The sequence below is a fragment of the Pipistrellus kuhlii genome, unplaced genomic scaffold (genome assembly GCF_014108245.1).
Source record: "Pipistrellus kuhlii isolate mPipKuh1 unplaced genomic scaffold, mPipKuh1.p scaffold_m20_p_3, whole genome shotgun sequence".
In the NCBI taxonomy this organism is placed as follows: domain Eukaryota; kingdom Metazoa; phylum Chordata; class Mammalia; order Chiroptera; family Vespertilionidae; genus Pipistrellus; species Pipistrellus kuhlii.
Window position 1 is genome coordinate 67,492,099 of NW_023425529.1, and position 27,531 is coordinate 67,519,629.

Below are 27,531 nucleotides of genomic sequence, written 5' to 3' on the forward strand. Positions count from 1 at the left end.
AATTATATATGAGTGACAGCATATACAATTGGGATGTATTTAATATGTAAAGATAAGTCAGATGTGCAAAAATCACACCTGAGTCCCATGATTTCAGGTTAAGTCTCAAATATATTATTATACCACCAGGAGATAATAATTGCTTAATATTTGCTGTAACAAAACAAGACTATTTAACTTGTTCTTTATTTTTGTCATTACTTTATCTATAAATTTCCTGCCTAGAAAAAAAAATGTTTAATGCTTATTTCTTCCTTCAGAAACAACAACAACAACAAAAAAGTCAATTATGATACTTCTTTGTTTACAGCTCCAGCACGACCAAAAACCAAACCAACCCCTATTTATGATGCCACAGGAAAGCTGCTGGTGACTTCCACAACAATTACAATCAGAATGCCAATCTGTTACTACAATGATGACCATGGACCCATAAAAAATGTACAAGTGCTTGTAGCAGAAGCTGGAGGTATCATTAAATATTAACTTATCCTGTTCATTTGTAAAGTATGAATTGCTGAATGGTACAGAAATTTCAGTTCAAAATTAGTAATATAAATTGACTCCTGATTAGCACAGAAGTCTTGACATTAATAGATTGTCAATATTATCATTAATTCTACTAAACACTTATGCTAAGGCATAGTTAAAATATGTGATTTATTTATTCCATCTGCCAGTGGGGTTGCTTTTACTTTGACAAGATGGATTATTGGTAACTTCTTTGGAGATGTGATCATTACAGTTACCCTTGACTGAGGGATTTTTTCTCTCTCTAGCTGCTTATCCAGGTAAATCAGCTGAATCATCCCTGATGCTTCATAGAGTGAAAGATACTTCATCCAGAATTTACTCATGCAATTATAAAAACCATTTATAAATTTGAAAATACTGTATATGTTACTTGTAATCAACATTCCTTTTTTCTCCCCTGAAAATAGCTCACCATGATGGAAATGTAACAAAGTGGTATGATGCATATTTTAATAAACCAAGGCCATATTTTACAAATGAAGGCTTTCCCAATCCTCCATGTACAGAAGGAAAGACAAAGTTCAGTAGCAATGAAGAAATCTACATAATAGGTGCTGATCATGCATGTATGATTCCTGGCAATGAAGACAAAATTTGCAATGGACCTCTGAAGCCAAAAAAGCAATATTTGTATGTATAGTTTATATCTACCATGCATTGTGTTAGCAAGCTGAGATCTTTCATTCCTTCACCTACCCATCTTTTTTTCTTTCTAGTAAGCACTGGGCATCCATCATGTATTATGACTTGACTTTTTATAATATTTTTAAAATATATTTTCATTGACTTGAAAGAGAGAGAGGAAAGGAGAGGGAAAGATAAATATTCATTAGCTGCCTCCTGCACATCTCCCACTGGGGATTGAGCCCACAACCCTGGGCATGTGCCCTGACTGGGAATTTAACCAGCAACCTCTCCTTGAATGGGAGAGCCCTCAACCACACTGGCCAGGGCTGACCTGACTTTTTAGGCTCTAGGAATGAATGCAAAGATCAACAAAGGATTGTCCTCACATTCCACAGACATACAGTTCTATAGGGAAAACAGACAAACCTAAATGTAATTGTGATTTGATCTGATAAATTACATAAAGTCACTATGAAAAACGTGCCCTTGGAGTATATAGACAGGAGGATTTAATTCTTTCTGTAGAGGACAATGTGACCAATGTAATATTTTATGTTTTTCACTCATTATTTTGCCTTACATACTAAAGTGCAGGTGTTTAGAAACACTATTACAGTCTTTTGTTCATCGCAATACTTTTATCCTTTCATCATACATCTGAATTAGTGATTGAAATATTTGCAACTCACTTTAATATTTGGCATTTTGTAGATCACACCAATTGAATATCATATTAAAATATTTTTACAAATGAAATAGATTTTTAAATTTTCATTGATTTTTATAAATGGTATAAGATAAGGGTTAAACTCCATTCCTTGGTCTATGAATATCCAGTTTTCTCGACACCATCTGTTGAAAAGACTGTTTTCATCTCTAGCTTTGTTAATTTCTTTGCTAAATCAATTTTTCCTACTAAATTAACTACTATTTCTGTGTCACAAGATGACAGATTTTTTAAAGTCTTGAATTATTTTATTTTAAAAATATAATTTTTTACTAGTAAATTTGAAATATGTAGCTAGTCTCATCTTGCCAACTAATTAAAGCATTATTAAATTTTTTTTAAATGTCTTAGGTCAAATTAGCATTGGAAAAATTAGAGAAAGTAGGTAAATTCTTAAAAAATGCTCTATCATCTATTATGAATTATAGTTACTTTGGTTACCAGGTTATTGCCCAAAATATAACCATTATATATGATAGTTATGAAAATGGTATATCATAAAGTTTAATACTTATTCAAGTATTTTTATTTTGCATATTTTTTTTCAAAACAGACTCTTCATATAATCAGTACAATAATAAGAAACTGAGAATAGTAAAAATTAAATTATATATTGCAATTTATTAATGTAAATTGATTTTATGTTTTCAAATGATTGGATGTCTGTAGTTTTTAAATGACCTGTTTTGGTTGTCTTTGTGGATATTAGAATCATAGAGTGATTTTTAAGATTGATTCTCTTCTGTACCCTTTTTCTATTTCATCCTATATAATAAAAAGCTATTAATAATTGCTAATTAGACCAGACGGAGGAACAACCTTCTGGAACAACCTTCCATAATGACCAGTGGGCAGAGGGTGGGGCCGTGGGGCCACGAGGCAGCCAGGGCCAAGCTCCTTGCATGAAGTTCGTGCACCGAGCCTCTAGTATGTTATAAAAGCATAGGAAGTAAAAATATAGCTGTGCACACATAGATTTAAGAAACTTTTTCTTAATTACGTACATATGAACAAGATAAGTTCTAAATGACAATTCTAAATCTGGGTCACTGCTATTTTCAAAGGTGAACAAGGTACAACATTGTTTACGATTTATAGTTTAAAAGTCTATTTGTGTAACTCACTTTCACATACTACATTATTTAATCTAAACAAATCTGTGAAGAAGGCAGATAATCTACACAGTTGAGCTGCTGACTGCTTATGAGTCTGCCCAGATTCTTAATCACTCATGAAGTTCATGAAATCCATGTCTAGGGTAATTATTCATCTCACATAAATAATAATATCTATTTGTCCTGATGGTCATTGAATTCCAAGTCTACATCTTGTAAATTCACTTTATCTTAAATAAAAATGTTTATTTTAATAGCTATTTGCTAAATTATTCATAGAAAAAAATCATATGGCATGCAAATTGCTAGTTTTAATTTTAATTTTATTTTATTTTATAGATTTAAATTTAGAGCCACAAATGTCATGGGACAATTTACTGACTCTGATTACTCTGACCCTGTTAAGACTTTAGGTAAGACAAACTTTATAATTTACTTTCAATTCTCAACATGCTAATTACAGTACAACATTTGTAAATGTATTAATTTATGAATGAATGCTCTCAAGTATAAATTCATTTAAAGGTTAACTAGACTGATTGAGAAATAATAGTATATTGTAATAATCTATTAATAGATGGAAGTTCCATCCATTTGAATCTGGACCTAGATATTGAAATGATACTGGTTCTATGCTGATGTGTACAACATTATACCAAACAAATATTTAATTGGTTGTTTAATATACAATCTTACAGAAGATTTTTACCTAATACAAAGGAAAAGGCTTATGGCAATTATTCTGGTAGAATTATCCTAAAACACTAGAAGCTTACCTATCCTCTTTAATTTTGCTTTTTTTTTTTTCTAATCAACTCTTTCATGAGTTTTCTTTTTAATTATATGTACTCAATTAGGCCTGAATAAAATACAAATATAATTTAGTCAAATGCAAGTATATTTCTTCCTCCTCTTCCTCCTCCTTTCCCTCCTTCATCTCTTCCTTCTTTTCTTTGTCATCACCATCATCTAACATTATATCTTCTATACCAGACACACTTTCAGGTTCTTTGTATATATTAACTGATGAACGCTTCACAGCTACCCTTTACTTTAGAACAGTGGTTCTCAACCAAAGTAATTTTACTCTCCAGGGGCATTTGAGAATATTTGGAGCTGTTTTTGGTTGTCACAACCTTGGGGGCTGATCTATGGGCATCTACTGGGCAGAGACAAAAGATATTTCGCATCTCAGCAAAGAATTATCTGACCCATAATGTCAGAGACTCTGTCAGGGGATATTGTTACCTCCATTTTAATGATGAGAAAAACCAAGGTTCATATTAAGTAATTAAGTGTCTGGGTCAGGATTCTAGCACAGATTTGATAGCAATTACACCCCAAATAGAGGATTTATACCTGCATTCAAATGTTGTTTCCTCCACTTTAGAAAATAATTTAATTTCTATAGACTTCGGTTTCCTTATTTGGAAAACGGTAATGACAGTATTACCTTAAAATATTTACATAAAGCAACATAGGTAAAGGCACTAATATTTTATAGTTAGAAAAAAAATTAAATGCTTAATAGCTTATTTTGGGGTAGGCTATAATTAAAAACTTTAAAAATATACTTTCTTAGGATAAATTATATTTCCAGAGTTTCTCTGAGTGGATCACAACTCCTAATTTGCACCAAGCTTTGAGGATGTGGAACCTTGTATGTTGCTCAGATACACAGCAATCATGAGCTGCAATAGATTCAGTAAGAGTGGAAGCTGGATACAGATAAATTGTTCTACCATTTTCAGTTAGAAATTCTCACCAGGTTTTAAACATTAATTGTATAGAAAGCCAGCTTTGCAGGCTCCACTTAGCTAATAAAACTTTGGACCTTGAAGAAATCAAGAAGGGGCTTATGACTTGCTACATGGATGTTTATAAGGAATAACAAATTCCTTTGACTATTCTCTCTAATTTCATAAAATCATTGGTTTGATTAACTGTACACAATATATTAATCATTTTAAAGCTTGCTGATGAGACTTGGGATATTTAAATTGTGTTGAGTGTTTCTTCATTTGATAGGTGATTTTTATCACACAATGATACCACCACAGTCAATGCCTTGCAGGCATTAACATAATTTCCTGGAGATTACAGCATTCAGAGACTATTGCCTCCACTAACTAATGATTCTGGTGTGTTTACTGATGGAAGAAAAGAGTCAAAGACAAAGTGAATAGCTAGCAGTGCTGAAAGAGACCTCCTTGCTGTGCTGTGCCTCTCATAGCTTGTTGGTTTCATAAAAAATTACTTATTTTAATTTATTTTGTTTTTTATCTTTTTTCTTTTATTTTTTTATTTATTGCTGACAGTATTACAGATGTCCCCCATTTCTTCCCATTTACCTACCTCCAAGCCAGCCCCAATCCCCCCAGCCTCTGGCCATCACCACACTGTTGTCTGTGTCTCTGGGCTATGCTTTGGCTAATCTCTTCACCTTCTTTTATCTAGTGCCCTCCTCCCCTCTGAGCTCTGTCAGTCTGTTCCATGTACGCATCCATGCCTCTGGTTCTATTTTTTAAAAAATATATCTTATTGATTTTTCACAAAGAGGAAGAAAGAGTGATAGAGAGTTAGGAACATCGATGAGAGAGAGCCATCGATCAGCTGCCTCTTACACACACACACACACACACACACACACACACACACACACACACACACTGGGGATGTGCCCACAACCAAGGTACATGGCATTGACAGGAATCGAACCTGGGACCTTTCTGTCCACAGGCTGACGCTCTATCCATGGAGCCAATCTGCTTTCGGCTCTGGTTCTCTTTTGTTCATCAGTTTATTTTGTTCATTAGAGTCTACATATAAGTGAAATCGTGTGGCATTTGTTTTTGTTACTGATGTGAGGACAACATATTCAGTCAGTTATCTGAGAACAAAGTTGAGATATTCAGGGGAATAGGAATCAGCATAAAAAGCCATAGAAAATGGGAAAGCTGAGTATCAAGGACCATGCTTATCTTCTTTCTTCCTTTCTCTCACAGACTAGGGACTAGGATACAATAATTAACTCTAGAAAGTAAAAGGAATACACAATTGGTTCTTGCTTCCTTTCTGGAATCATAACTGCTACCACCTTAGTCGTCGAGGTACTAATGCTCATGTGCCCTGGTAACAACAGGAGACTAGAAGGGATGTTAAGATGTGGGGCAAAGGGCAGAGTGCAGGATCCTGCCAAGGCCGGGGAGGAAGGGGCCGGGGAAACAGACTGGATGGAGTAGGTAGAAAGGCTCTGGGTTGGTAAGGGGAAGCGACAGGGAAGGGTTTTATGTATCTAGGATTAAATTCTCAGAGTTCATATATTATTTGTGGGCCAATGGCAGGACAGCCTTTCATGCTCCTCCTTAGAGTTGTCTCCCATGGGATTGCTTCTGATATATAGCAGCTTTGTAGTAAATAGGCTTTTGCTCTGTAATGCTTTGGTTTGGTCATGTGGACTTCTGCATACTAGTCATTTATAGATAGTAAAACCGTGACAGGTAGGAGTAGAGGAAATTACAAGGAATGAAAACCTCAGTTGTGAAATGAGATGTTCAGATTTAGAGTATGAAGTGGACCAGTAGAGTAGACTTCCTTGATGACTAGCAAAGCAGTCCAGTCACTTTGCTGGTTATCGGAGTTAACAATGTCACTTTCTGTCCTCCAGTTTTCTACCTGGCTATTGGATGTTATGATTCTGTAGAGATCAGATTTGCTGATAAGCCAGGCACCAAAGAGCTCCCCTCGAAATGACCCTGGTCCATGATTTGACATTAATAAAAGGCCATTGGGTCATACAACTTTTCAGAAAAATAACACTGCCAAGGAAGATATAGTAGAACTCAAAAAAAATAATAAGAATAACATTGACCATTTCTACAATAGTCAATGGGCAATGGCAAAAATGGCTGTCAGAATGGAGACAAGCAAATAATGAAATGCATTAATATGTTATCCCTAAAGTCACTATAAGGTACAAAAGACATTCAAGACCCCTTTTCTCTCAAATATGTCATGTATCGGGGTATATAATGGCATTTCCAATGGGCTAGTGAGTCTCCACATTCTTAACAAGCCCACTAAAGACTTATGCATGTCTGTGACCCCAGACTTCAGTGAAAGAAATATAGGTCCCATTTAGGTCATCAAGCCACCAGTAGATATATGTTCATTCACTGACCGTGAGTTCTTAGCTGCATTGTCTATCAGTGAGATCTTCAGGATTTAAGAGCCTTTGCAAGTCTGTGTTTCTAAATTTGTTCAGGGCATATTATTCCAAGGCAGGCCATTTTGATGGTGGTTGCGACTCTCAGAAACATTATCATTCAGATGTTAAAACTACGAACAAAAGAATCACCATAGACTGACAGACTAAACTTTTGTTAGTGACAGAGGCTGACAGTAGTGGGAGTGAGAAGAAGCAGGCGGAGCTTGGTTGGACAAGGATGAGTGGGTCTAAGAGGAGTTTGCAGGTAGGGAAATCATTATGGCCCAGAAGAATGAACATGGGAAATGACACGCACCATTATTTTAATCTTGAAAAAAATTCTTATAACTTAATTCGATTTTTCCCCTCACTCGGGATTGAGCATTAGCATTTTTTATTAACAAAATTTTCAAGAATTTCTTAAACCCTCTTTGGAAATCCTCTATCGGCACATCAGTTTATGGAAACTGCTGGTATGCAGTGTTTTGATTACAAGGTTTAATTATAGAGAGTCCCTGAGATTTGAAAACCACACACTCCTTTCTGCACCTTACAAGGCTTCATTAAAGCGAAATAAGATGAAACCTTAAACCCCGCGGCAAAGGCACTGTGTGACTCTTTTCTTCTGTCATAACACGTCTCCTTTAATTACTAAGCTAACAATGAAAAGGTCCAATATGCTCACTTAGAAACAGGGTCTGTAGGTATTTTTGCTTCAGCAAAAGAATCACTTTCCCCAAAACACCAGAGATGTAGGGGAGATTTTTATTATGTTAAAGAGATAGTGACAATGTGGGGGTGAACCTTACAAACTTTGTGGTTAAACAGGCATCTTTCAGGCACTTTTGGCATCTATCGAATTTATGTGACAGGTTATTTACTTAAAAAAGTAACTTCTGAAATCTCACTTCCAAAATGAGAATAATAATACTCATCTCATAAAATAACTGGGAAAGTAAATCTGATGAATAAATGAATGAATGTGATAAGTGTTTATTAATAAAAATACTAAACGTTCTTTATTTATGTACCAAGATTTTCCTTAGTGTTTTTATATATGACCTAAGGTATTCTTTACAGTCATATAACATGATCTTCGACAAATAGATATTGAGTATTTATTGGTAAAACGTATGAAGCTGGCTCTTTAAGAAACTTGTCCAAGACTGTTGAGCTAGGAAATCACAGCACCAGCTTTTAGGCCCAGGCAGTGTGACTCCAGGCAGTGCTCTGCTTGTAACCACTGTTACCGCGTTGGCTGAAAATCGTTAAGTGCTCCAGGAGCTTTCTATTTCATTACTATTGGTGATGTTTCTGCTCTCACAGACTTCCTGTTCTTGCTGTACCATTTTCTCTTCTCAACGTTTTAAATGATTTCTAGCTGTTATCTTTTCATCTTCTTGTCTTAGCTTTTGAAGTTAACGTTCACATATCAGTATGCTTTATTCTTACACATAAAGATACAATAATTCCTTTTTGTTTTGTTTTTTAGCAATGAACAAGTGAGACTCTTCCTACATTCTAGAAACCACGTTTAATATTTTGTCAGTCTGGTGTATGAAAATAACATTTGCCTAGCTTATTTTAATTTATATTTCTTGAATTATGAAATTGAGTGGCTTTCCATAAATTTTTGTGCAGTATTAAGAATATCCAGGATGGCTAAACCAAAGAAGTACTCCTTAAATTTAATTTTGGTTAAAAGAACTTGAACTTGTTTTCTTTGAAGATTAATAATAATATTAATAAGATCATGTAACGTGTTCCTATGTCAAAAGCCAGACATTATAAAGCTGGTAAGCTTTATAACCAATTTAACTTAAGCTTCTTAGAGATATAAAACTGGCTTAATCTGATCCTTATATTTAGATTAGATGATGATAATTACAATCAAAATATAATACTGATGAGAATTTAATCAGTACTTCATAATTATGACTTAATTACAATGGTATGTTTTATTCTGCAAATACAACATAATTTAATTTGACCTTTTATAAAATCTATATCTAGTGAGGAAAGGACTTATACTTATTACATAAAGATTCATGTTTATATTTTTAGGTAAAATAATTCCATTTTCTATGAAAAGATTTATATATAGTTGAGTCTTCATTCTGCATTGGTAATTCTTTGTGTGTATATGCATAGCAATGAATCAGAATTTGTTCTCACAGTCATGGCACATTTTGTCCTTTCCTGATGGTACTTTTGTAATACATGTGCCCAAAGGATTACACATTGTTTATTAATATCATATGTCATTTCCTCACTTCACTTGGCTGATGCTTTGAAATAGTAATTTAATCTGGAAAAAAATTGTACTCTATGAAATTATTTTTATTCCCACTAAGTTTTAAAGTCCAGTGATTCAATATTACCTGATAAAGATTCCACATTCATCTTCACGTTTCCTTTCCCAAGCATATCCAATTAAGAGTCAGCATGTGAAAATTCAATCGAACAGACCGTTCACATTTTTATGTATAAAGAAAGGTGTATCTAAAATACTTTAGGAACTACACACTGCTTTAGTGTCGTCTAAATTGTGCTGATGATTCTAGAAAACCATGAAATTATGATAACTCTTTAAAGTCCAGTGTTTATTTAAATCTACCATGCAGAATTGCTGTAGGAACCCTTTTATATTTTAACATTTCATAAACATCAATTCAGGGGGAAAATATGAAACATTAAGCCCTGCATATTTTACAGATAGCCTATTTTATCACTCAACTTTAATTCTTTTTTACAGTAAAATTATAAATCAGATGAATTAAAACTTATTATAATTTTAGTAGTTGTCTAAAATAAATGATAAATAAGTTGTACATTCTTATTTGTTTCAATGACTGATCTCCAACCCCTCAAAATTAATATATATTCAAAAACAATATTTTTATTCATTTGTAAATTTCACAAATATTCACTGAGCATTTATTATGTGCCTGATACTATTTTCAGAATTTGAAAAACAGTTTTGAATAAAATAAAGTCTCTTGTCTTCAGGGAATTTACTTTCTGGACAGGTAATAAACAATAAGGATAATAAATAAAGGAATTATAAGTTAAAGGGTTCTAAGGACTATGGAGAAAAAAGAAAGAATAGAACAGTATGCAGAGGATATAGAAGAGAGGAGGCTAGTTATATCTTTAAGTTTTAAATGCTATCATATTAATAGTTTGCTTAGGCTGCCTTAACAAAAGACCATAAACTTCGTGGCTTAAACAACAAACATTTATTTTCCCACAGTTCTGCAGGCTAGAAATGCAAGATCCAGGTTGCAGTCAATTTGGTATCTGGTGAAGATTCTTACTCTGACTTGTAGAAGGCCTCCTTCTCACTGAAATCATATGCCTGTTCCTATGTGTGTGTGTGTGTGTGTGTGTGAGTGTGTGTGTGTGTACAGAGAGAGAAAGCCAGCTCTCTGGTATCTTTTCTTATAAGGATACTAATCCTATTGGATTTATCAGATTAGGCCCAACTCTTACGTCTTATGACCTCATTTAAACTTAATTACTTCCTTACCCTAAATGTATTTACCCTCGGGCTTATGGCTTCAACATATGAAGTTTGGAGGCACCTATACATTCATAGGAGGTGGTCAGTGTAGGCCTCATTGAGAAGCAACCCTTGAAGATAATGAAATGGCTCTCCAGGCCGATATACAAGGGAGATACTTATTTGGCAGCGGATGAAGCAGATGCAAAAGCCCTAGGTCAGGAGTGACTTGGTGTGTTCCAAAAACAAAAAGAAGGACATTCTAGCTCCAGAGGAGTGTGCAAGGTAGAGATTGGAGGAGAAGTCAGGGAACCAGAGTAAGTGAGGGACCAGGTCATACAGTGCATTGGAAGGACTTTGGCTTTTCTCTGTAAGAGAGGAGGGTTTTAAGTAGAGGGTTAATGTTTTAAAAGGATGACTCTTGCTGCTATGTAGAGATAGATGGATAGAAGACAAGGGAGGATACAGGGAACTTGGGTCTCCATACAATAATTCACGTAAAACAGGATGGTAGCCTGGATCAGGATGCTAGCAGCAGAGATAGTGAGAAGTGAGTAGAGCATACTCAAAAGTTTTGAAGATTATAATGAACCCCCTAAAACCTACTAATTAAGTTGAATAATTTTAAACATTTTGCCATATTGTTTTATTTATGCATTCATTTTTATTTATGAAGCATTTTAAAGTAAATCGCAGAAGGAACCCTGAAGTAATTTACTGTTTCTCCAGTAACTACATATATATTATATTGTCACAGTTAAATAAATTAACAATAATTTATTGATATTATATAATACTACATACATTTTCAAATGATCCTTTTGTGTTTTTCTTTATAGCATGTTTGAATCAGGATCAAAATAAACAGGTCACACATTATCTTTGTCTGATCTCTTAATCTCTTTTAATCTAGAAGAAATGCCTCTTCCCCATCTTTTCCCCCTTTTGACAGACTCATTGAAGCGATCAAATAAGTTGTTCTGCAGGAGGTCCCATATTCTGAATTTTCCAGATTACTTTTGCTTGGTAGCATTAATTTTTTTCCTCCTTTAATACTTTCTTATAAGTTAGAAATGAGATATAAAGGTTTGAATATTCACAATGATTTGGGCAGGGATATGTTAACAGTATTGCTGCCTAGATCCAAATACCTCACATCAGAAGGTATATAATATCTTGTTGCCACATTTTCAGTGAGTTTAAATTGATCAGCAAGTTTAATAGTAGTGACAGTATAATCCTTTATTAGAAAGTAGTTTTTTTCCCCTTTATTATAACCACAAAATAATCTGTGGGGTATATTTTTGATTCTATAAATATCCAATTTCCTATCAACCTTACTCCTCATCATTTAGAGATGCACTTATGATGCTTACTGAATCACTTATTTCATTAAGAATGTAATATTGTGTATCTAATTTTATTATTACCTCCCATAGCTTAGTAGTTTCAATAATATTTGAATGTATGGATTTTTTTATATGTTGAATCTTTCGATCAATTTCAGTTTCTATTTATTATAAAGTTTAAATTGTTTCTTCTTTGGCCAGTAGGAATCTCTTCAAGAGGATCTTTTGTTCTTATATCATTAGTCTTTGAAAGCTTCTTAGCCTTCTTGCCCCATAAGATATGTGAATTCCTTTTGTTCCCTACTACCACTTTGGAATTATCACCCAAGTTTTCTAGTTTATTTTAATGAAAAGAGTACATAACTTGAAGATAAAGTTAACAGGATTTCCTCAATGATTTTGCATTTGTGCTAAGAGAGAGTCAAGTATGACTTTAAGGTTTTGGGCCTGAGCAAAAGGAACGGTGATGTTGCCATCAACTAGAGGTAGAAGAATGCTTTTGAAATAAGGGAAATATAGGAGATTAGCTTTGGGAATTTTGATTTTTTAATTTTAATTATACTTTTCATAGCAATTGATTATACAATTAAGTTCACTAGGTAACAATTAATAATCAACATCATATAGATGAAGATTAAAGCCATAAGGCAGGGTAGGCTCACCAAGGGAGTGAGTTTAGATAAAAAAACAGAAGTCCAAGGATTAAGCCCCAAAGTTATAAGATTTAGGAGAATAAGATGAGTATTCTTTATATACTTTTAATTGATTTTTTTTTACAGAGAGGAAGAGAGAGGGATAGAGAGTTAGAAACATCGATGAGAAAGAATCATCAATCAGCTGCCTCTTGCACACCCCCTCTTGGGGATGTGCCTGCATCCAAGGTACATGCCCTTGACCGAACCAAACCTAGGACCTTTCAGTCCACAGGCTGATGCTCTATCTACTGAGCCAAACCGATTTTGGCAAGATGAGTATTCTTGAGTAATATTATAAGAAAATATTTTTCTGTGTTTCGAGATCCAAGATAGTATTAAATAATAATAAATTAAAAAAACCCTAATGATAATGTTATACTTTATCCTCTTCAGGTGAAGGACTTTCAGAAAGAACTGTGGAGATTATCCTTTCAGTCACTTTGTGTATCCTTTCAATCATTCTTCTTGGAACAGCTATTTTTGCATTTGCAAGGTAAGAATTATTTGTGCTCACATGCCTAATATGCTTTGTGAGCACTATTCTGTCCCAGTCCCATAGGGAGACAAGCCACAACCGTGACCTGAATGGGAAATATCTAATAAAAAGAACTGTTAACTAGTAGAAATACTTAACTACTAAAAGGTAAAGAATTTAAGGGGTCTAGAACTTGTCAGTGCAGCAGAGAAGATTCTCTCTCTAGGATGAGGGAGAGAGGACAAAACAGGAACTAGAAAAGGCCCAAGGCTAACAAGGAGTGGCTACCACAAGTACGTGCAGCCTATTGCCTATTGGTGGGCAAGGACATATGACAGAGGGCTGGAGCTGTCCTTCAGAAGCTACCCATTGCTATTGGAGGGTAGGCAGGCTGAATTGGTCTGTAGAAGCAATCTCTTGCTGAATATCTGGATATGCAGCTGGAGCTACTTGTTACCATTCACCTGTGGGAAGAGCCTCCACTTAAGAGACAGCCAGAGCTCATGCAAGTGGGCTGCCGGACTCCCCCGTGAATAAAAGTATTGCAGCAAGAACTCCCAAGGGAAGTGTCTCCCAGCCCTATAGCCTTGCAGGGTCACTCCAGTGTCCTTTGTTGACAAAACTTAATATCTCGCTAGCAGGCAAAAGAGAAATGTTATAGCATGTAGCTCTAATATTACAATCCAGGGCAAAGAAGAGTGGATTTAGAGCTCAGAAACAATAAAATGATAACACAAAAGAAGATGCCAGGCTTTCTGTGTGTTTTTGAATAATTTATAACTGACAGATTTATTTAAAATAATTAAAACAACATCATTGTCTTTTAGCAGTGGTGCTGATACCATTGAGCTATTTTCACTTTGGCATATTTTTTATTCGTGAAAAATCTATTAGGCGATTGGAGGGGAGGAATATAAGCTCACAGAGTCAGTCTCATTTGCTCTATATTTTAAATATGCCAGTGGCTCAGACCTTGAGCAACTAATTCTCATTAAAATTTGAAACTTCAAGAAATTAACATGTTAAAAATATTTATTAAAATAGGTGCTATGGAATTAAAACTGAAAAAGATATTGAGTAGCTGTACATTTTCAGGATAGTCAGAGAAGTGATCCCAAGGAAGAAATTATTTGATTGATGTCTAATGCTTTCTGTGATATCCCCTTCTTGGACATTGCTACATGGGTTTTAGGATTCGTCAGAAGCAGAAAGAAGGCGGCACATACTCTCCTCGAGATGCAGAAATTATTGACACTAAATTCAAGCTGGACCAGCTAATCACAGTGGCAGACCTGGAATTGAAGGACGAGAGATTAACGCGGTGAGCACACTCCTCTGGGCGAACAGTGGTCCAGAGGGCCTGGAGCCATGACCCTATTCTGACCTGTGCTTGTTGGAAGTGTTTGTGGGGCTCCTATTTATACAGGCCACAGAGATCTTCTTTCAAAGGGTGACCTCCATCTTCTGCACACTTCTCACTGATGTTCGGAGAATCACTTAATCTTCTTAATACTTAGAGTTCAATATGAACCTCGGACTGCAGTGTTTTCAACCAAGCTTTTTTTTTTTTTTTTTTTTTTTCAGAGACAAATATCTTTACACATTAAACATTTAAAGTTATGTTGTTTAATAACTCACTTCATATGATAGATTTTTTTAAAATAAGATTTCCTGGAGGTGTCCACATTTTTAATCACAAGTTTAAAATAGTTAAATTTGTAACTACTTGATATTGTTTATTTTTTAAAAGCTTTATTTTTATAATTATTTATTTTAGTATGAAATTACATTATAATTATAAATTGTATATTGAAACCTATTTTTTTAAATTGCTTAATATTTAAAAATTAAATGTAAAGTAAAAATTACCTTTGGAAGAAAAAATAAATATGTGTGCACTAAATATGTATCAATAATATGTATTGGAAATAGTAAAGTACTTACATTTAAAGAATAGGTATTTTAAGTTTTTTTAAAATCATTACAAATTATTCAGAATGTTGGCACATTTGAAAAACTTTTGTCTATTAAAATAATTTATCAAATTCTTAATAAAAACTATCATCAGGCTGTTTTAGCAAGTTTAGATTCTTTTAAGAGTCAATATTTTGTGATGCTTATATAAACACAAGGCAATTATTACAAAACAACTCAATTGTACTTTTAGAAGTATTAACTCTAAAAATATGACATCAAAGACTTGGAATTTATTAAGGTATCAATCATTTATAGCTATTGTTTACAAAGTTTGCCCTTTGCCTAATAGATCAACATTTTTATTTTTTTAATTTCTTTATTGATTAAGGTATTATATTACATATAGATCAACTTTGCATGAATACTTACAGCATGTTTAAGATGCCTAAAATGTGCTATAGAGCAAAATGTCACTTGATGAGCAGGGGCCTTCCAAATGCTGCAGAATGGAAATTATTTAGTATTATCACTAAATTACAAGGAAATTTGGTTTGTTGGATATGAAAACTTCTTTCTATTTAATATTCTAGTGCAGACCATTCCCACCTGAAATCGATATTACTCCAAAGACTATGTGTAAGATGGTTATATATTACTCAAGGCATAGTTTTCAACCTGAGAAATGTTGAGTGTAGATCAGTAGATTCCCCAGGTAACCTGCCAAAGAGCATTCACATCATAGGAACAACAGAGCATGGCTAGTATGAAGCTGTGCCTCCCAGTCCCTGAAAGGAAGTGTCTAGTCCTTTTCTCTGTGGGCCAACAGAATTTCAGTAATATTCTTGCCAGTGCCTTTCTGCCCTCCTTTCTCAAGGCTTTTTGCCTCCTTCACAGGCCTGGGGCCCCAGTCTGTTTCTTCCACACCCCAAGCTGTGCAAGTGATAAAACTTCAAGTCTCTCAGTGCAGTTAACTTCAGTTGTTTTAATCTGTTCATACTAAAATGTGAACTGCTAAGCACCAATTTTTAGAGAATTTTTTAAAAGACATTTTTCATTAATTCTCCAAAAGTCCTTAGGAAGTAGTTCTTGAACAGATATCAAATAATAAAGTGTGTGTGTGAGGGGGGGGGGGGTGTGTGAAAGCCAGTCAGTGTCAGAGGAAGTATTCTTTATTAAGGAGGTTACCATTTCTAGGCAAACTGGGCTTTGCTAAGGTCAGATACCCTAAACTCTACATGTTTGCACAGTTTGAAACTTCCTCCACTTCTGAACACAGCCATTATAAAAAGTAGAAGGTTGTTGTTTTTTGTTGTTGTTGTATTTTTGTTTGTTTATTTGTTAACAATTACTGTCATAGTAGCTAATAGAAAAGGTGGGTGAGGACTTACAGATCGTTTATTATTCCGTGTTTATAATTCAGGGACTGCCTTTTTTAACCTTGACTCTGGTTATGTTTTTCTGATTTTCACATTTATTTATATGTCATTTTATTTATAAAAGGATGTAGGAGTGTCTTTCAAATATATTTTAAATGTCTTATTTACTTTTACACATAGAAAATTAGTATATATTATCCCTAGTAATAGAAAACTTGGAAATTTTAGTGTCCATGCTTTTTACTTTCCCATTTGTTTGTTATGATTCTAGTATTTGTGACTGTAAAACATTCTGTTTGTAATTCCAATGGCATATAATAATATGCTTTGCTTGATTTATTATAGAAATTTGTTTAAATAGCCACCTAGTTGTTTGGGTATTAACTCTTCATTACAGAGATCTATCTCTAGCTTTACCATTTGTTGAAATTTGTTAATAAAGTCACTAATACATTAGACAGTAGGACTAGAAAGATAGTAACCAGAGGAGAATCCATGATTAGGTGCTGAAAATCTAAACCTACTTAAAGCCATACAGGTCTGATGAGGGTAGAGCCAAGGAAACTGATGGCAGATAGTACCAGTAAGTTCTAGAAGTGAAGGGTCAAGGAGCTTGAGTTCGCTTCCAAAATGTTGAGTAATGTATGCTGTATGTCTTTGTCATTTGCATGAAAGAACTTAGATCATTTCCTTTAAGTCCACCCATATGATCTTTCTTACTTGAGCTCAACCATGTTCTTTCCCATAGAACCTGCTCAGTTTCTTCATGCTAATTGGCAATTTTCCTCAGGGCTATATGCCTCCACATGTCCATAAAAATAATAATAAAAGAGAATATCTAATCAATCATTAAAATATTAATTAGAAGGAGTTATCTAGTTGACAAAATAGCATTGTGATGCTCGGTACTAAATCCTTTGAAGGATTTTATAGTTAAAAATTATTTAACTATTTTATGTTACCTATTTATTTAATTACATTTTAAGCTTTATACTGTAATCGTTATATATGTAAATTCTTATTGTTTAATTTACATTTTACCTTGTTTCACAAAAAATCTGAAGAATTATCTTGCTTTATAATTTTTCTTCTTGAAGGAGAGTGAAACTCAAAGATTTAATATACTATTAACTCCATGAGAACAGTCAGAGTACACCAATATAACATTTCAAATTCTTATATAGAATGATAATGATGTAATTTCAATATGCACATTTTATTTTTAAGTTTTGACAATACAAGCCAGATTTTTAGGAAGAACATTTAATATTTTTGGCTCACCCATTACACATTTACCAGGTGAGCAAACGATCCTATTATATGATAAACAAATGTACAGAGTAACATTTTGTGATGACTCCTTCAAAGCATACCACTTAACTCATTGAAGTGAGAAAGGTTTCTAGGTAAAAATATTGGCAAGGTCAGCAAAAGATGCATAGGTAAAACAGAGACCTGTATCTTTAAGATTGTGAGATTGGCCCTGTGGATTATTTTTTAAGCTAATTTAAGTGCAACACCGACTACCTTCCCAAAGAGGTATGACAAAAATCAAATAACTCAAGGTAAAGATCCTATTTTCTATAAGGACTTATTTTTACCTCCTTTTCACAATTGGTTTCTATGGTGACTAAATCAGAAAAAAAAAATATTGGGATAGTAGAATAACAATCAATGTTTCTAATATTCTTACTTGACAGACACTCAACTTCTTAGCCTCAATTTTCCCTCCAGAAATTTTGTGTATCACACTATACCAATGATCTTGCCTACTATAGTTGAGTGAATGTAACTGTACATTATTTTAAGATGCAAGGCCAAATTCTGTAATAATGAATGGAATTAAATGTCTCAACAAAGTAAAGCAAACAGTTGAATTGCTAGTTTAAGAGTATCTTTCCTTCTTCAATAACTTTGGATGTTTATATATTGAATTCTTGTTCAACTTATAGCTATGTCCTCAGGAAGCTTATGATTTGAAAGAATCCTATGAATGTGCTTTATAAACTATAAGTCATAATACATTTAGTTTTGTTATTATTGTTATTTATAATATTTGTAAAAATAAAATTACCCTAATATACTTTCATGGAGGGATTGGTAACATAATAATTGCTACTATTGATAAGCAATTACTATGTATTAAATTATGTGTGTCACGTTTGCAAATAACTTTCAATCCTTGGTTCACAAATGAAAAACAAAAGATACTTAGAGATTTTCAGTAACTGTTCAAGGTCATACATCTAGTAAATGAGACAGGCATGGTGATAGCCCAGGTCTGTTTGATTCTGAGATATCAAAATACACCAGTTTGTGTGTGTGTGTGTGTGTGTGTGTGTGTGTGTGTGTGTGTGTGTAACTCTGAGGCATACTAGATGAGATAAATATTAACCCTCTCAAATACACAAGGGCTGGGGGTATCCTTCTTCAAGCAGCATTTTCTATCAGGGATCAATTCTAAGGAAAGCACTCCTCCTTTTGAATTTTTGATATGGGACAAAGGAATGATGGCATTTAAATATAAGTTCAAATTTGCAGAAACTGGAAAATCTTTATTAGTGCAATTTTTACTGTGCTTTCATGAGAATACATAGTATTTGACTGACACAGGAAATTTTATGTAAAACAGTTAGCATTTTAATTGCCATCAGTTCTTTGGCAGATTCTGGTTGTTAATTTTACTTCTGTTTTAAACTATTTTATAAGCAATGGCAAAAATATGAGAATCCAAATAAGAAATATCTGACCAACATATGAATTCAAAATAAGAAATATCCTGAAGTAGAGTAAAACTTAAAATATTTAATGCACATGTCCTTATAGTAGAAAATCAAAAGTAATTCAGTGTTTGTATACTCAATAACTAATGAATCTTTACTTCCAGATACTCTTCATTTTTCTTTAGACGCAAGGAGATTTTTGTCATCCAGTAAGTTACTGTGGTGATGCAGAACTCTGCTGTGACTATTTTAATCTTGTCAGGTGGTGTGCTCTGTATTTTAAAATATCATTGAGTGCTTTGTTGTCTAAATTGTAATTTTTCTCAAAGCCATCCCCTATGCTTTCTACTTACAATGTGTCCTCTATACTGCATGATATTGATATGGTAAAGTTAATCTTATCAAAATGCACATTGATTCATAATGTGCATGTCTAAGAATTTGCTGTGTTTTCATGTTGTGTCAGCTTTGAAAAACAAGTGCTCACCTAGATTTCTTCACATACTCCTTGTCCTATTTTAATCATGGCACAAGAACTGAATTTGCCATCTGACAAGTGGAGGCTGGGTTTACACTCCACACAAGCCCATTTCGACCACGGAAGGCGGTAATCTGTAAGGACCAAGATGCTGCCCTGTCCTGTTCCCCGATTCCGGGGCACACAATGTAGCACATTTCATGGAATATTTAATTTTGTCTGGACCATTGGATGGCCAGCTGTGAATACTTACAGGCACTCTTCTGTTGCTCAGAAATATCACTTTGGTATTAGCACAAAAATTACTGTATTCTGAAAGCAAAATGTCAGTATTATACTTGACCCCAGCAATTGACTGAATGCCTCAGAGATAATCAGTTAATTCCTGCAAAATATATAAATGGAAGCAGAGAACGAAAATGCGTTTGATTTCAAAATCTCAAATCTACTATAGAGAAATCAGTCCCCATGAGCCACAGTGATGGATGGGGCCAATGCTCCCAACATTCTTATTGACCATGAATAGTACCATACTTGGCATGATTGAAACAGATGAGACCAGGCCTATTTCTATTCTAATCACATTTAGCATTTTGTAATCATAATTAATCTTGTTTTACTGTTTATTAACTAATTATCAAGTTTCCATTTACAGAATTAAAATAGTTTTATGAAAATACCTTTTCCTCAAAGGACCTGCTTGATCAGATTCAATCGTTTGTCAAAGAAAGACACTCTTGAGCTAAAGATTTAAGTGAAAATGTCACACATAAAAGATCCATCTCTAACCAGCACTCTATCTCTAACCAACTGACCTCTCTTCATTCCAGATGCACAAGTGTTCTGTTTGAGCAACTCTGCTAAATGTCTTTCTTCATCATCATTAACCATAATCCTTTTTGCTTTATGCCATTAATATCTCAGGGGGGAAAATGCTCTCTTTTTCATAGAATCCTCACTGTCTATCCTCTTTCACCAATTTTTTTTCTCTTAGTGTCCTGCATAGTTTCCTGCTCAGTCAGAATTTAACATAATAGTTTGGGTTAATGAAAATCTTTATAGAACACCTCTACACAAATTGTATTTGGTAAAGTAGATGTGGTCTTCTTCCAAATTTGGTTTTCTGAGGTTGCCTTCCATCTCCTTCCAGAGGAACTTCAGTGCTTATCTGCCTCCATAGCTAACAGTTCAGGCTGCAAGGGCTTCCTTTTAGATGTGTCATGTCATCAGCTTCCTCTTCATTAAGTCCTCACTGAGAACTTTGCCCATCTTTTCACACAGCTGTCAGCAGGCTCTTCATCCTCTCCATCTACTGCTTCAGCCCTATTGTCCCTGGAGTAGCTAAGCTTATGCCCATGGTTTTAATTTAGAATATATGGTTGACAAAATACACCAACTGTCAAGAATTTGCTTTCAAATGTGCTAATGTGAAGAGGCTTAGTAATGAGGAAAATATAACTCCTGCATCATGGGAATCTCATTTCAGCTCTTAGACATCAGCAAGAATATTGCTTTCCCCTATCTATCTAAAATTCCATTTCACTTTGCTTGGATAAAATAAGCAACAGTTGAACATCTATCAAGTACATGGCACTGTTCTAGGCACTGGAAATACTATGATGAAAAAAGAGAGGCAGCCCCCAAAGAGCTGCGTTTTGAGTAGCTGAGCTCCTTTTCAACTTGTTTGTCCTTACAGATGTAAGGAGACGTATTTGGAGAGTACTTGGATATCACTGACTAATTGATTGTTTTTCTAATTAAATAAGAAAAACATACATTACTGACTTACTCAAGTTGTATATTTACTTTATAAAATGAAGTTTTAGCATCAGCTATATAGTACCAGCCTCTGGTTAGGATAATATTCTTAATTTATATTGAAGACCACAGAAAAGTTATTGATGATTTTATAAAAAAAAAAAAAAATGAAGAAGGATCTGAAAGGATGCCATTAAGTGGGACAAAAGAAAGCAACAGGAAGAACGAAACTTAAGACACCTTGGACAGCATTACATTGTTTTGGATAAGTGGTAGAATATCATTTAGAAGTGCATGCAAGTGTCGGAACAATTAAAAACTCACACTCACCATTTTGCAAAACTTGGAAAAATTAATTAATACATTTTACCAGAGAGGTAGAATTGTTCACAAATTTTTATTTTAATGTGAAGTACAAATGACTGTGTACAAATTTTATATTTTTATATCAAAGCAATATATTTTGAGGTTCTTTTCTTTTCTGCTTAACTTAACTGGTTAGCGGAAAACACAACATTTCTTAATTTGCCCGGTGCTCCTAGTAATGCTGATTTAAGCTGCTCATCTATATGCTATCATCTATGGCTCTCTATTTGGACTATATTTTAATTCCCTATAGATTTCAACTCATTGACCTTGAGGGAAAGCCGAGTCTCTGTGACAATAAGGTCTTCAATCACCACTGCCAACATAAATAAATGGTTCCTCTCTGGATCTATCAAGAGTAATCTGAGTGGAATTTAAGTTTTTGATAGACTTTTAAAAAATGAGCCCAGCCGTGAAATAATACTCTTTTCAGCAAAGGGCCATAGGAATTAAGATAGCCAAGATTCATGTAATAACACTGGTTAGCCTTTTATATTGGAACATGGTTGGTTATCTTATTGAAATCTGGACAATTACCCAACTGATCTATCTACTAAGGACCTGAATATGACTTGACAATAACCTTAAATACAGGGAGTCACAAAAAATGTGCACACATTTTAACAGCTGATTGCTCAATTTTGAAAATGAAATGTATTTTAATAAACACTGCCTTTATAATTATTCAAAATTGTATCTACTTTTTGGGGACACCCTATATAGTAAGTGAATAAAACAAGAGTACCCCAGCAGTAAAATTCTCTCCACGTAAGAATTTTAGAAGTTTTAAAAAAAAGTTAATATAAATAAGTGTTCTGTATGAGTTTCTTTGAAGGTCACCACAGAGGCACTTGTTTTGAAAATAGCTCTCCTGAAATAACATCGTTAACTTTCATGCACATCAATTTCTGTAAATTTTTATTTGTATGTAACCGAATATTTTTTTCCTAAAGGAATTTAATTACCTCACCAGTGATAAGTTAATTCATATTTTCCTCATGTTATATCCCACCTCCTTTTCTAATTTTCTATATTCATCATCCAGATTAATTTTGCTTATTTAAAAAATAAAAAATTTAAAACTTCAAAGAAAAATAAAATGTAGACCAAAACCAAGATTAAAGGGCAAAATATACCCATATGTGAGACTATTATCTGACTACCACTGACAACAAGAAAAAAAATCTAATTTTTATTTGAAATAGGTAATTCATGCCCATTTTGGCATAAATTTAAGCTATCCAGAGAGGTACTTGGAGATTTCTTTTTAACTTCATCAACCTTTTATTACCAAACTCTAGTAGGTTTAACTTTGAACCCACCTAACAGCAGAACAGTATGTCTAATAGGATCTAGAGGGAAGGGTCAGACATAACAAAGATGGCATCTTTAAAAAAGGATTTTTAAAAATATGCATCCTCACAAGTAGTTTTTTTTTAATTTTATTTATTTATTTATTTGTTTGTTTATTTATTTTATTAAATTATTATCTGTGTACATATTTTAACATTGCCCCCCCTCCCATACATACCCTCCCTCCCCAGAGTTTTGTGTCCATTGGTTGTATTTATATGCATGTATACAAGTCCTTCGGTTGATCTATTATTTCCCCCAGATCTCCCTACCCTCCCCACTGTAATTTGACAGTCTGCTTGTTGTTTTACTGTATCTATATCTATCTTTTGGTTCATCAGTTTATAATGTTCTTTATTATCCATAAATGAGTGAGGTCATGTGGTATTTCTCTTTTATTGACTGGCTTGTTTCACTCAGCATGATGTTCTCCAATTCCATCCAGGTTGCTGCAAATGATGAGAATTCCTTCTTTTTATGGCAGCATAGTATTCCATTGTGTAGATGTGCCATAGTTTTTTTTTTATCCAAATTTTCCAGTGTTCTAGAAAAATGTGTCCCAAAGTGACTTGTCCATAAATAAAAAACAACATTTGGAACTATACTGCCTTTAAAATCCAATTCAGGATATATCAGGCAAAAAAATATTTCCTCTCTTAAACAAATCCCCTTTTCTCTTCCTTTCTGTTCAACTTCCACTGCTTATTCCTAGAAACACCCAGAGAACAGGGGGAATAAGACCCAGCCTACTTCTCTTGGCCTTTGCCAACCTGAAGGCTGACACCAAGGATTGTTCCTTAAGAATTTCCACCTCTGCTACAATCAGGAAACTGATCCCTAATTTTTGGGAGCTGCCAAAAAAAATCCCATTTCCTTCCAGGAGGGGCCTGAGGGCTCTGTAAAGGAGCAAAGGGGCAGTGGACCTAGCCCAGACTGGAACACCAAGATGTGCCAAGGGGGTCTTTCTAAAGAAAAACACCCTATGCCTTATACGCTGACGTTTAACCTATGGGTAAAATCACTAGCAGCTCGCATACACCAAAAATGTGCTTCTCTCCCAACTTTTAACCATAAAGGAAACAGAGAGGAGGAGAGTCTAGAGAATTTGACCTCCTCTCCCTTCCAAGACCATATTCTAGGCCAAGGCCAGGTTCCAAAGTCATAGATGTTTGGTCACAGGGTACAATCTTTACTAGATACAGCTCCCATTCCTGGGCAGCCTGGCTCATGGCTGCTTTACTGAAGCTTTCACCCCCATGTGCAAAGTGCTTAAGAATCACTAGGAAAATCACTTTTTTAATTCAACTTGTCACTGACAAATACGTCAATAGAATCTTATAGAAATTGCCCAGAGGCAGACCTCCACTGCCCCGCCCACCTCCCAGTTCAGGGTCACAGATCCTTCCAGTTCTGCAGCAGCAAGTTGGTTTCAGAGAAATGTTTGCATCCAAAGAACCCTCTGTGCACCACCTGCGGGGAGGGGTGGACAGTCTGCAGCACGTGGTGGCGCTTTCTAAATGGCACTGCCTTTCCTCTGAGCATGGGAACTCCAGAGCAAGAAGACCAGGCCATTCGACTTCTCTCTGAGCCAGGACACAACCGCTTTGGTAAATTGCTCCCAACCTTTCTCTTTATGAGAATCGGCCTGATATGCTCTGACTGTGAGTGGGAGACACCTTGTGTGGTCCACCCAGATCAACCTCCATGGCCAGGAGGAACATAACCATCAATGCCTGCAGACAACTTGTGATAAATGTTTTACAAACTGGGTGGAGGTGGAACAGGTCTTTGAACACTCAAGCAGAGCCCATGGGTCTATGATACGGATCCTGTCCCAGGGTGACAACCTTCATGGCTCTTATGTCACATGTTTGGGTCCATGTGAAAACTTGGTGTGGGGGGAGTGGATAAACAGTGTAAGGTCTTCTTTCTTCCGCAAACAAATCCCATTAGCTTTGTAACACGGTTTTCTGAACTCTCCTCTGAGGTGTTTCTAACTCTCACCGAGACCCACTGGCACACTGAATCTAAGCCATGTGGTGTGCTGGGCACCTCCTGCTCTGCCAGGGCCTTCTTGGCCGGGCTGGCTGCTGCATCCCCACTCTTTTCAGCTAGGGCTCCCACGGCCTCGCTTCCTGGCGGGCCTCCAGGAGAAGCAGTAGAGTGTCTCCTGGCCGATCATGCTGAAGTCCAGGGGGAAGCAAGTGGGCCCCAGGACCCACCAGGTTGGCTGAAAAATTCCAATGCAAATGGAATTGTAACATAAGCCTAGGCTGGACAATTATTGAATACATAAGGATCAGACTACATTATATAAATCTAAATGTGAAGGACAGATTGCAGAAAGTGATTGGGTTTAGATAGAGTGATACAAAAGAAAATAAAGCCAAACAGGCCCTTCCTCCTCTTAAAAACCTACTTTTTATTACTTAAGTAGGCAAAATTGATTTTTTTTTTTTTGTTCCTATGTCTTATTTCCCAACAAAGTATTTGGCACCTGTTAACTTCTAGTGTTAGATGGTTTATACTCTATACTGTTTGCTGGTAAGTATAGTGATCATAAGTATTCAAAGCTTTGAGTTAGGACCTTCTGAGAATTCTCTATTGCTTAATATTTTAGTGAAAACTGATTTAATTCAAATACTCTCATAATAATCAGAGCACTTGTATTTAGCTTACTGTGTATTTTGGTCTGAATTCATCCACATTGTATACTTAACAATGATTTACTCATTGTCTACTATAAGTAAGGTTATGAGGGACTTGTGGTAAATCAAGTGTTACTCCTGACCTTGCCTTCAAAAATACATGGACCTTAGTGCAGCATCCTTAATGCATGTAATTAAATAGCCATAATACAAGGTATAAGGTGATTTGTCCTAAGAAATTTGTTTTCATGGAAGGAAGGTATTGTTTTCTCTGTAATAGAAGAGGGAAAATTCCAGGGGGAAGTTAACATATGAATCAGCTATTAGGGAATCAGTAGAATCTGGTTGTGAGAAAACACCTGGAATGAAAGAAACTGAGGGAGGAATTCTAAGAGAATTTCTGTAGTTCAAACAGAGTTTCTAAAGGGGAAATGTAAGGAATAACGTCAAAAATGTGGGCTTGAATTCCAGTCTACGGCCATACCACCCTGAACTCGCCTGATCTAAGAAGCTAAGCAGGGTCGGGCCTGGTTAGTACTTGGATGGGAGACTGCCTGGGAAAAAGAACAAAAATGTGGGCTTGATTAGAAATGCTTTTACCTGATTACATGAAAACTGAAATGCATGTAGGATCTTGAATTGAGAACTGGAAAATCAGAGTTGGATTGGAAGTCTAGATATTTGTGACCATTATTTATGTAGAACCTTGATTAGGGAAAATAACCCTGCTTAATCTAGCACAATCTAGTTTACCCATATTTGAGTATATTTAAGATAATATTCTTGTAGAAACTAAAAATATTCTTCTCCATATCATAAGTTATAGAAACAATGAGTAAGAGGAACTTGAGTTATACAAAATAAACTAGGAAAAGTAACTATTGTACTAAGGTTAGTAACTAATATTTATGTATTGCTTACCAAAACCAGATATTTTTTTCTGAATATTTTACATCTTGATATATGAACTTGATTTATATAATTTATATATTTTTTATTGATTTCAGACAGGAAGGAAGATGGAGAGAAACATCAATGATGAGAGAGAATCATTAATCAGCTGCCTCCTGCAAGCCCTCCCACTAGTGATTGAGCCCACAACCCAGGCACATGCGCTTGACCAGAATCAAACCTGGGACCTTTCAGTTCACAGGCTGACACTCTATCCACTGAACAAACTGGCCAGGGCTTGCTTTATATAATTTCATCACACAGAAAGAACAAAGTAATTTGCTCAAGATAATGTAACCAGAGCAGGTATTTGAAGCTTCACAAATATTCATTCAAGTCTAATATTTAGCCAGTTATGTTTTAAAGTTAGTATTTTAGAAAAATATTTCAAATGAAAAATATAATAAGAATAGTAAAATAAAATCAACTTTCTGTAGCATTTTTCACTGAAAAAATTGTTTAATTATAATTTCGAAATGAGAATACATATTAATGAAAAAAGAATAAGAATATGAATAACAATATGTTGCTTTAGCTCTTCCTTATTTATATTTCAATATGATTATTTATGTTTAACATCTTTTGGGAATGTCTTAAACATAACTGATTCTTCAAATGACTTACTGATGGCTGCCTAGAAATTAGCTCTGTTTCAGAGTCTAGTTATTCCAGTAAAAATATTTTACCAGTCCAGCCTGGATGCTCAAGCAATCCTGGATCTTCTGAGAAA

The 27,531-nt window shown here is 34.7% G+C and overlaps 1 protein-coding gene and 1 pseudogene across 1 annotated transcript in view; one reads left to right on the plus strand and one right to left on the minus strand.

Annotated features, from left to right (window-relative positions):
- PTPRQ (protein tyrosine phosphatase receptor type Q) overlaps nt 1–27,531 on the plus strand; it is a 248,128-nt gene that overhangs the window by 189,548 nt on the left and 31,049 nt on the right. Inside the window, exons 48-53 of the mRNA XM_036457041.2 lie at nt 311–469; nt 942–1,164; nt 3,343–3,416; nt 13,150–13,249; nt 14,424–14,552; nt 19,412–19,456. Coding sequence (XP_036312934.2) covers nt 311–469; nt 942–1,164; nt 3,343–3,416; nt 13,150–13,249; nt 14,424–14,552; nt 19,412–19,456 — 730 coding nt within the window. The remainder of the gene's footprint in view (nt 1–310; nt 470–941; nt 1,165–3,342; nt 3,417–13,149; nt 13,250–14,423; nt 14,553–19,411; nt 19,457–27,531) is intronic.
- Nucleotides 24,595–26,297, minus strand: LOC118728465 (annotated as a pseudogene).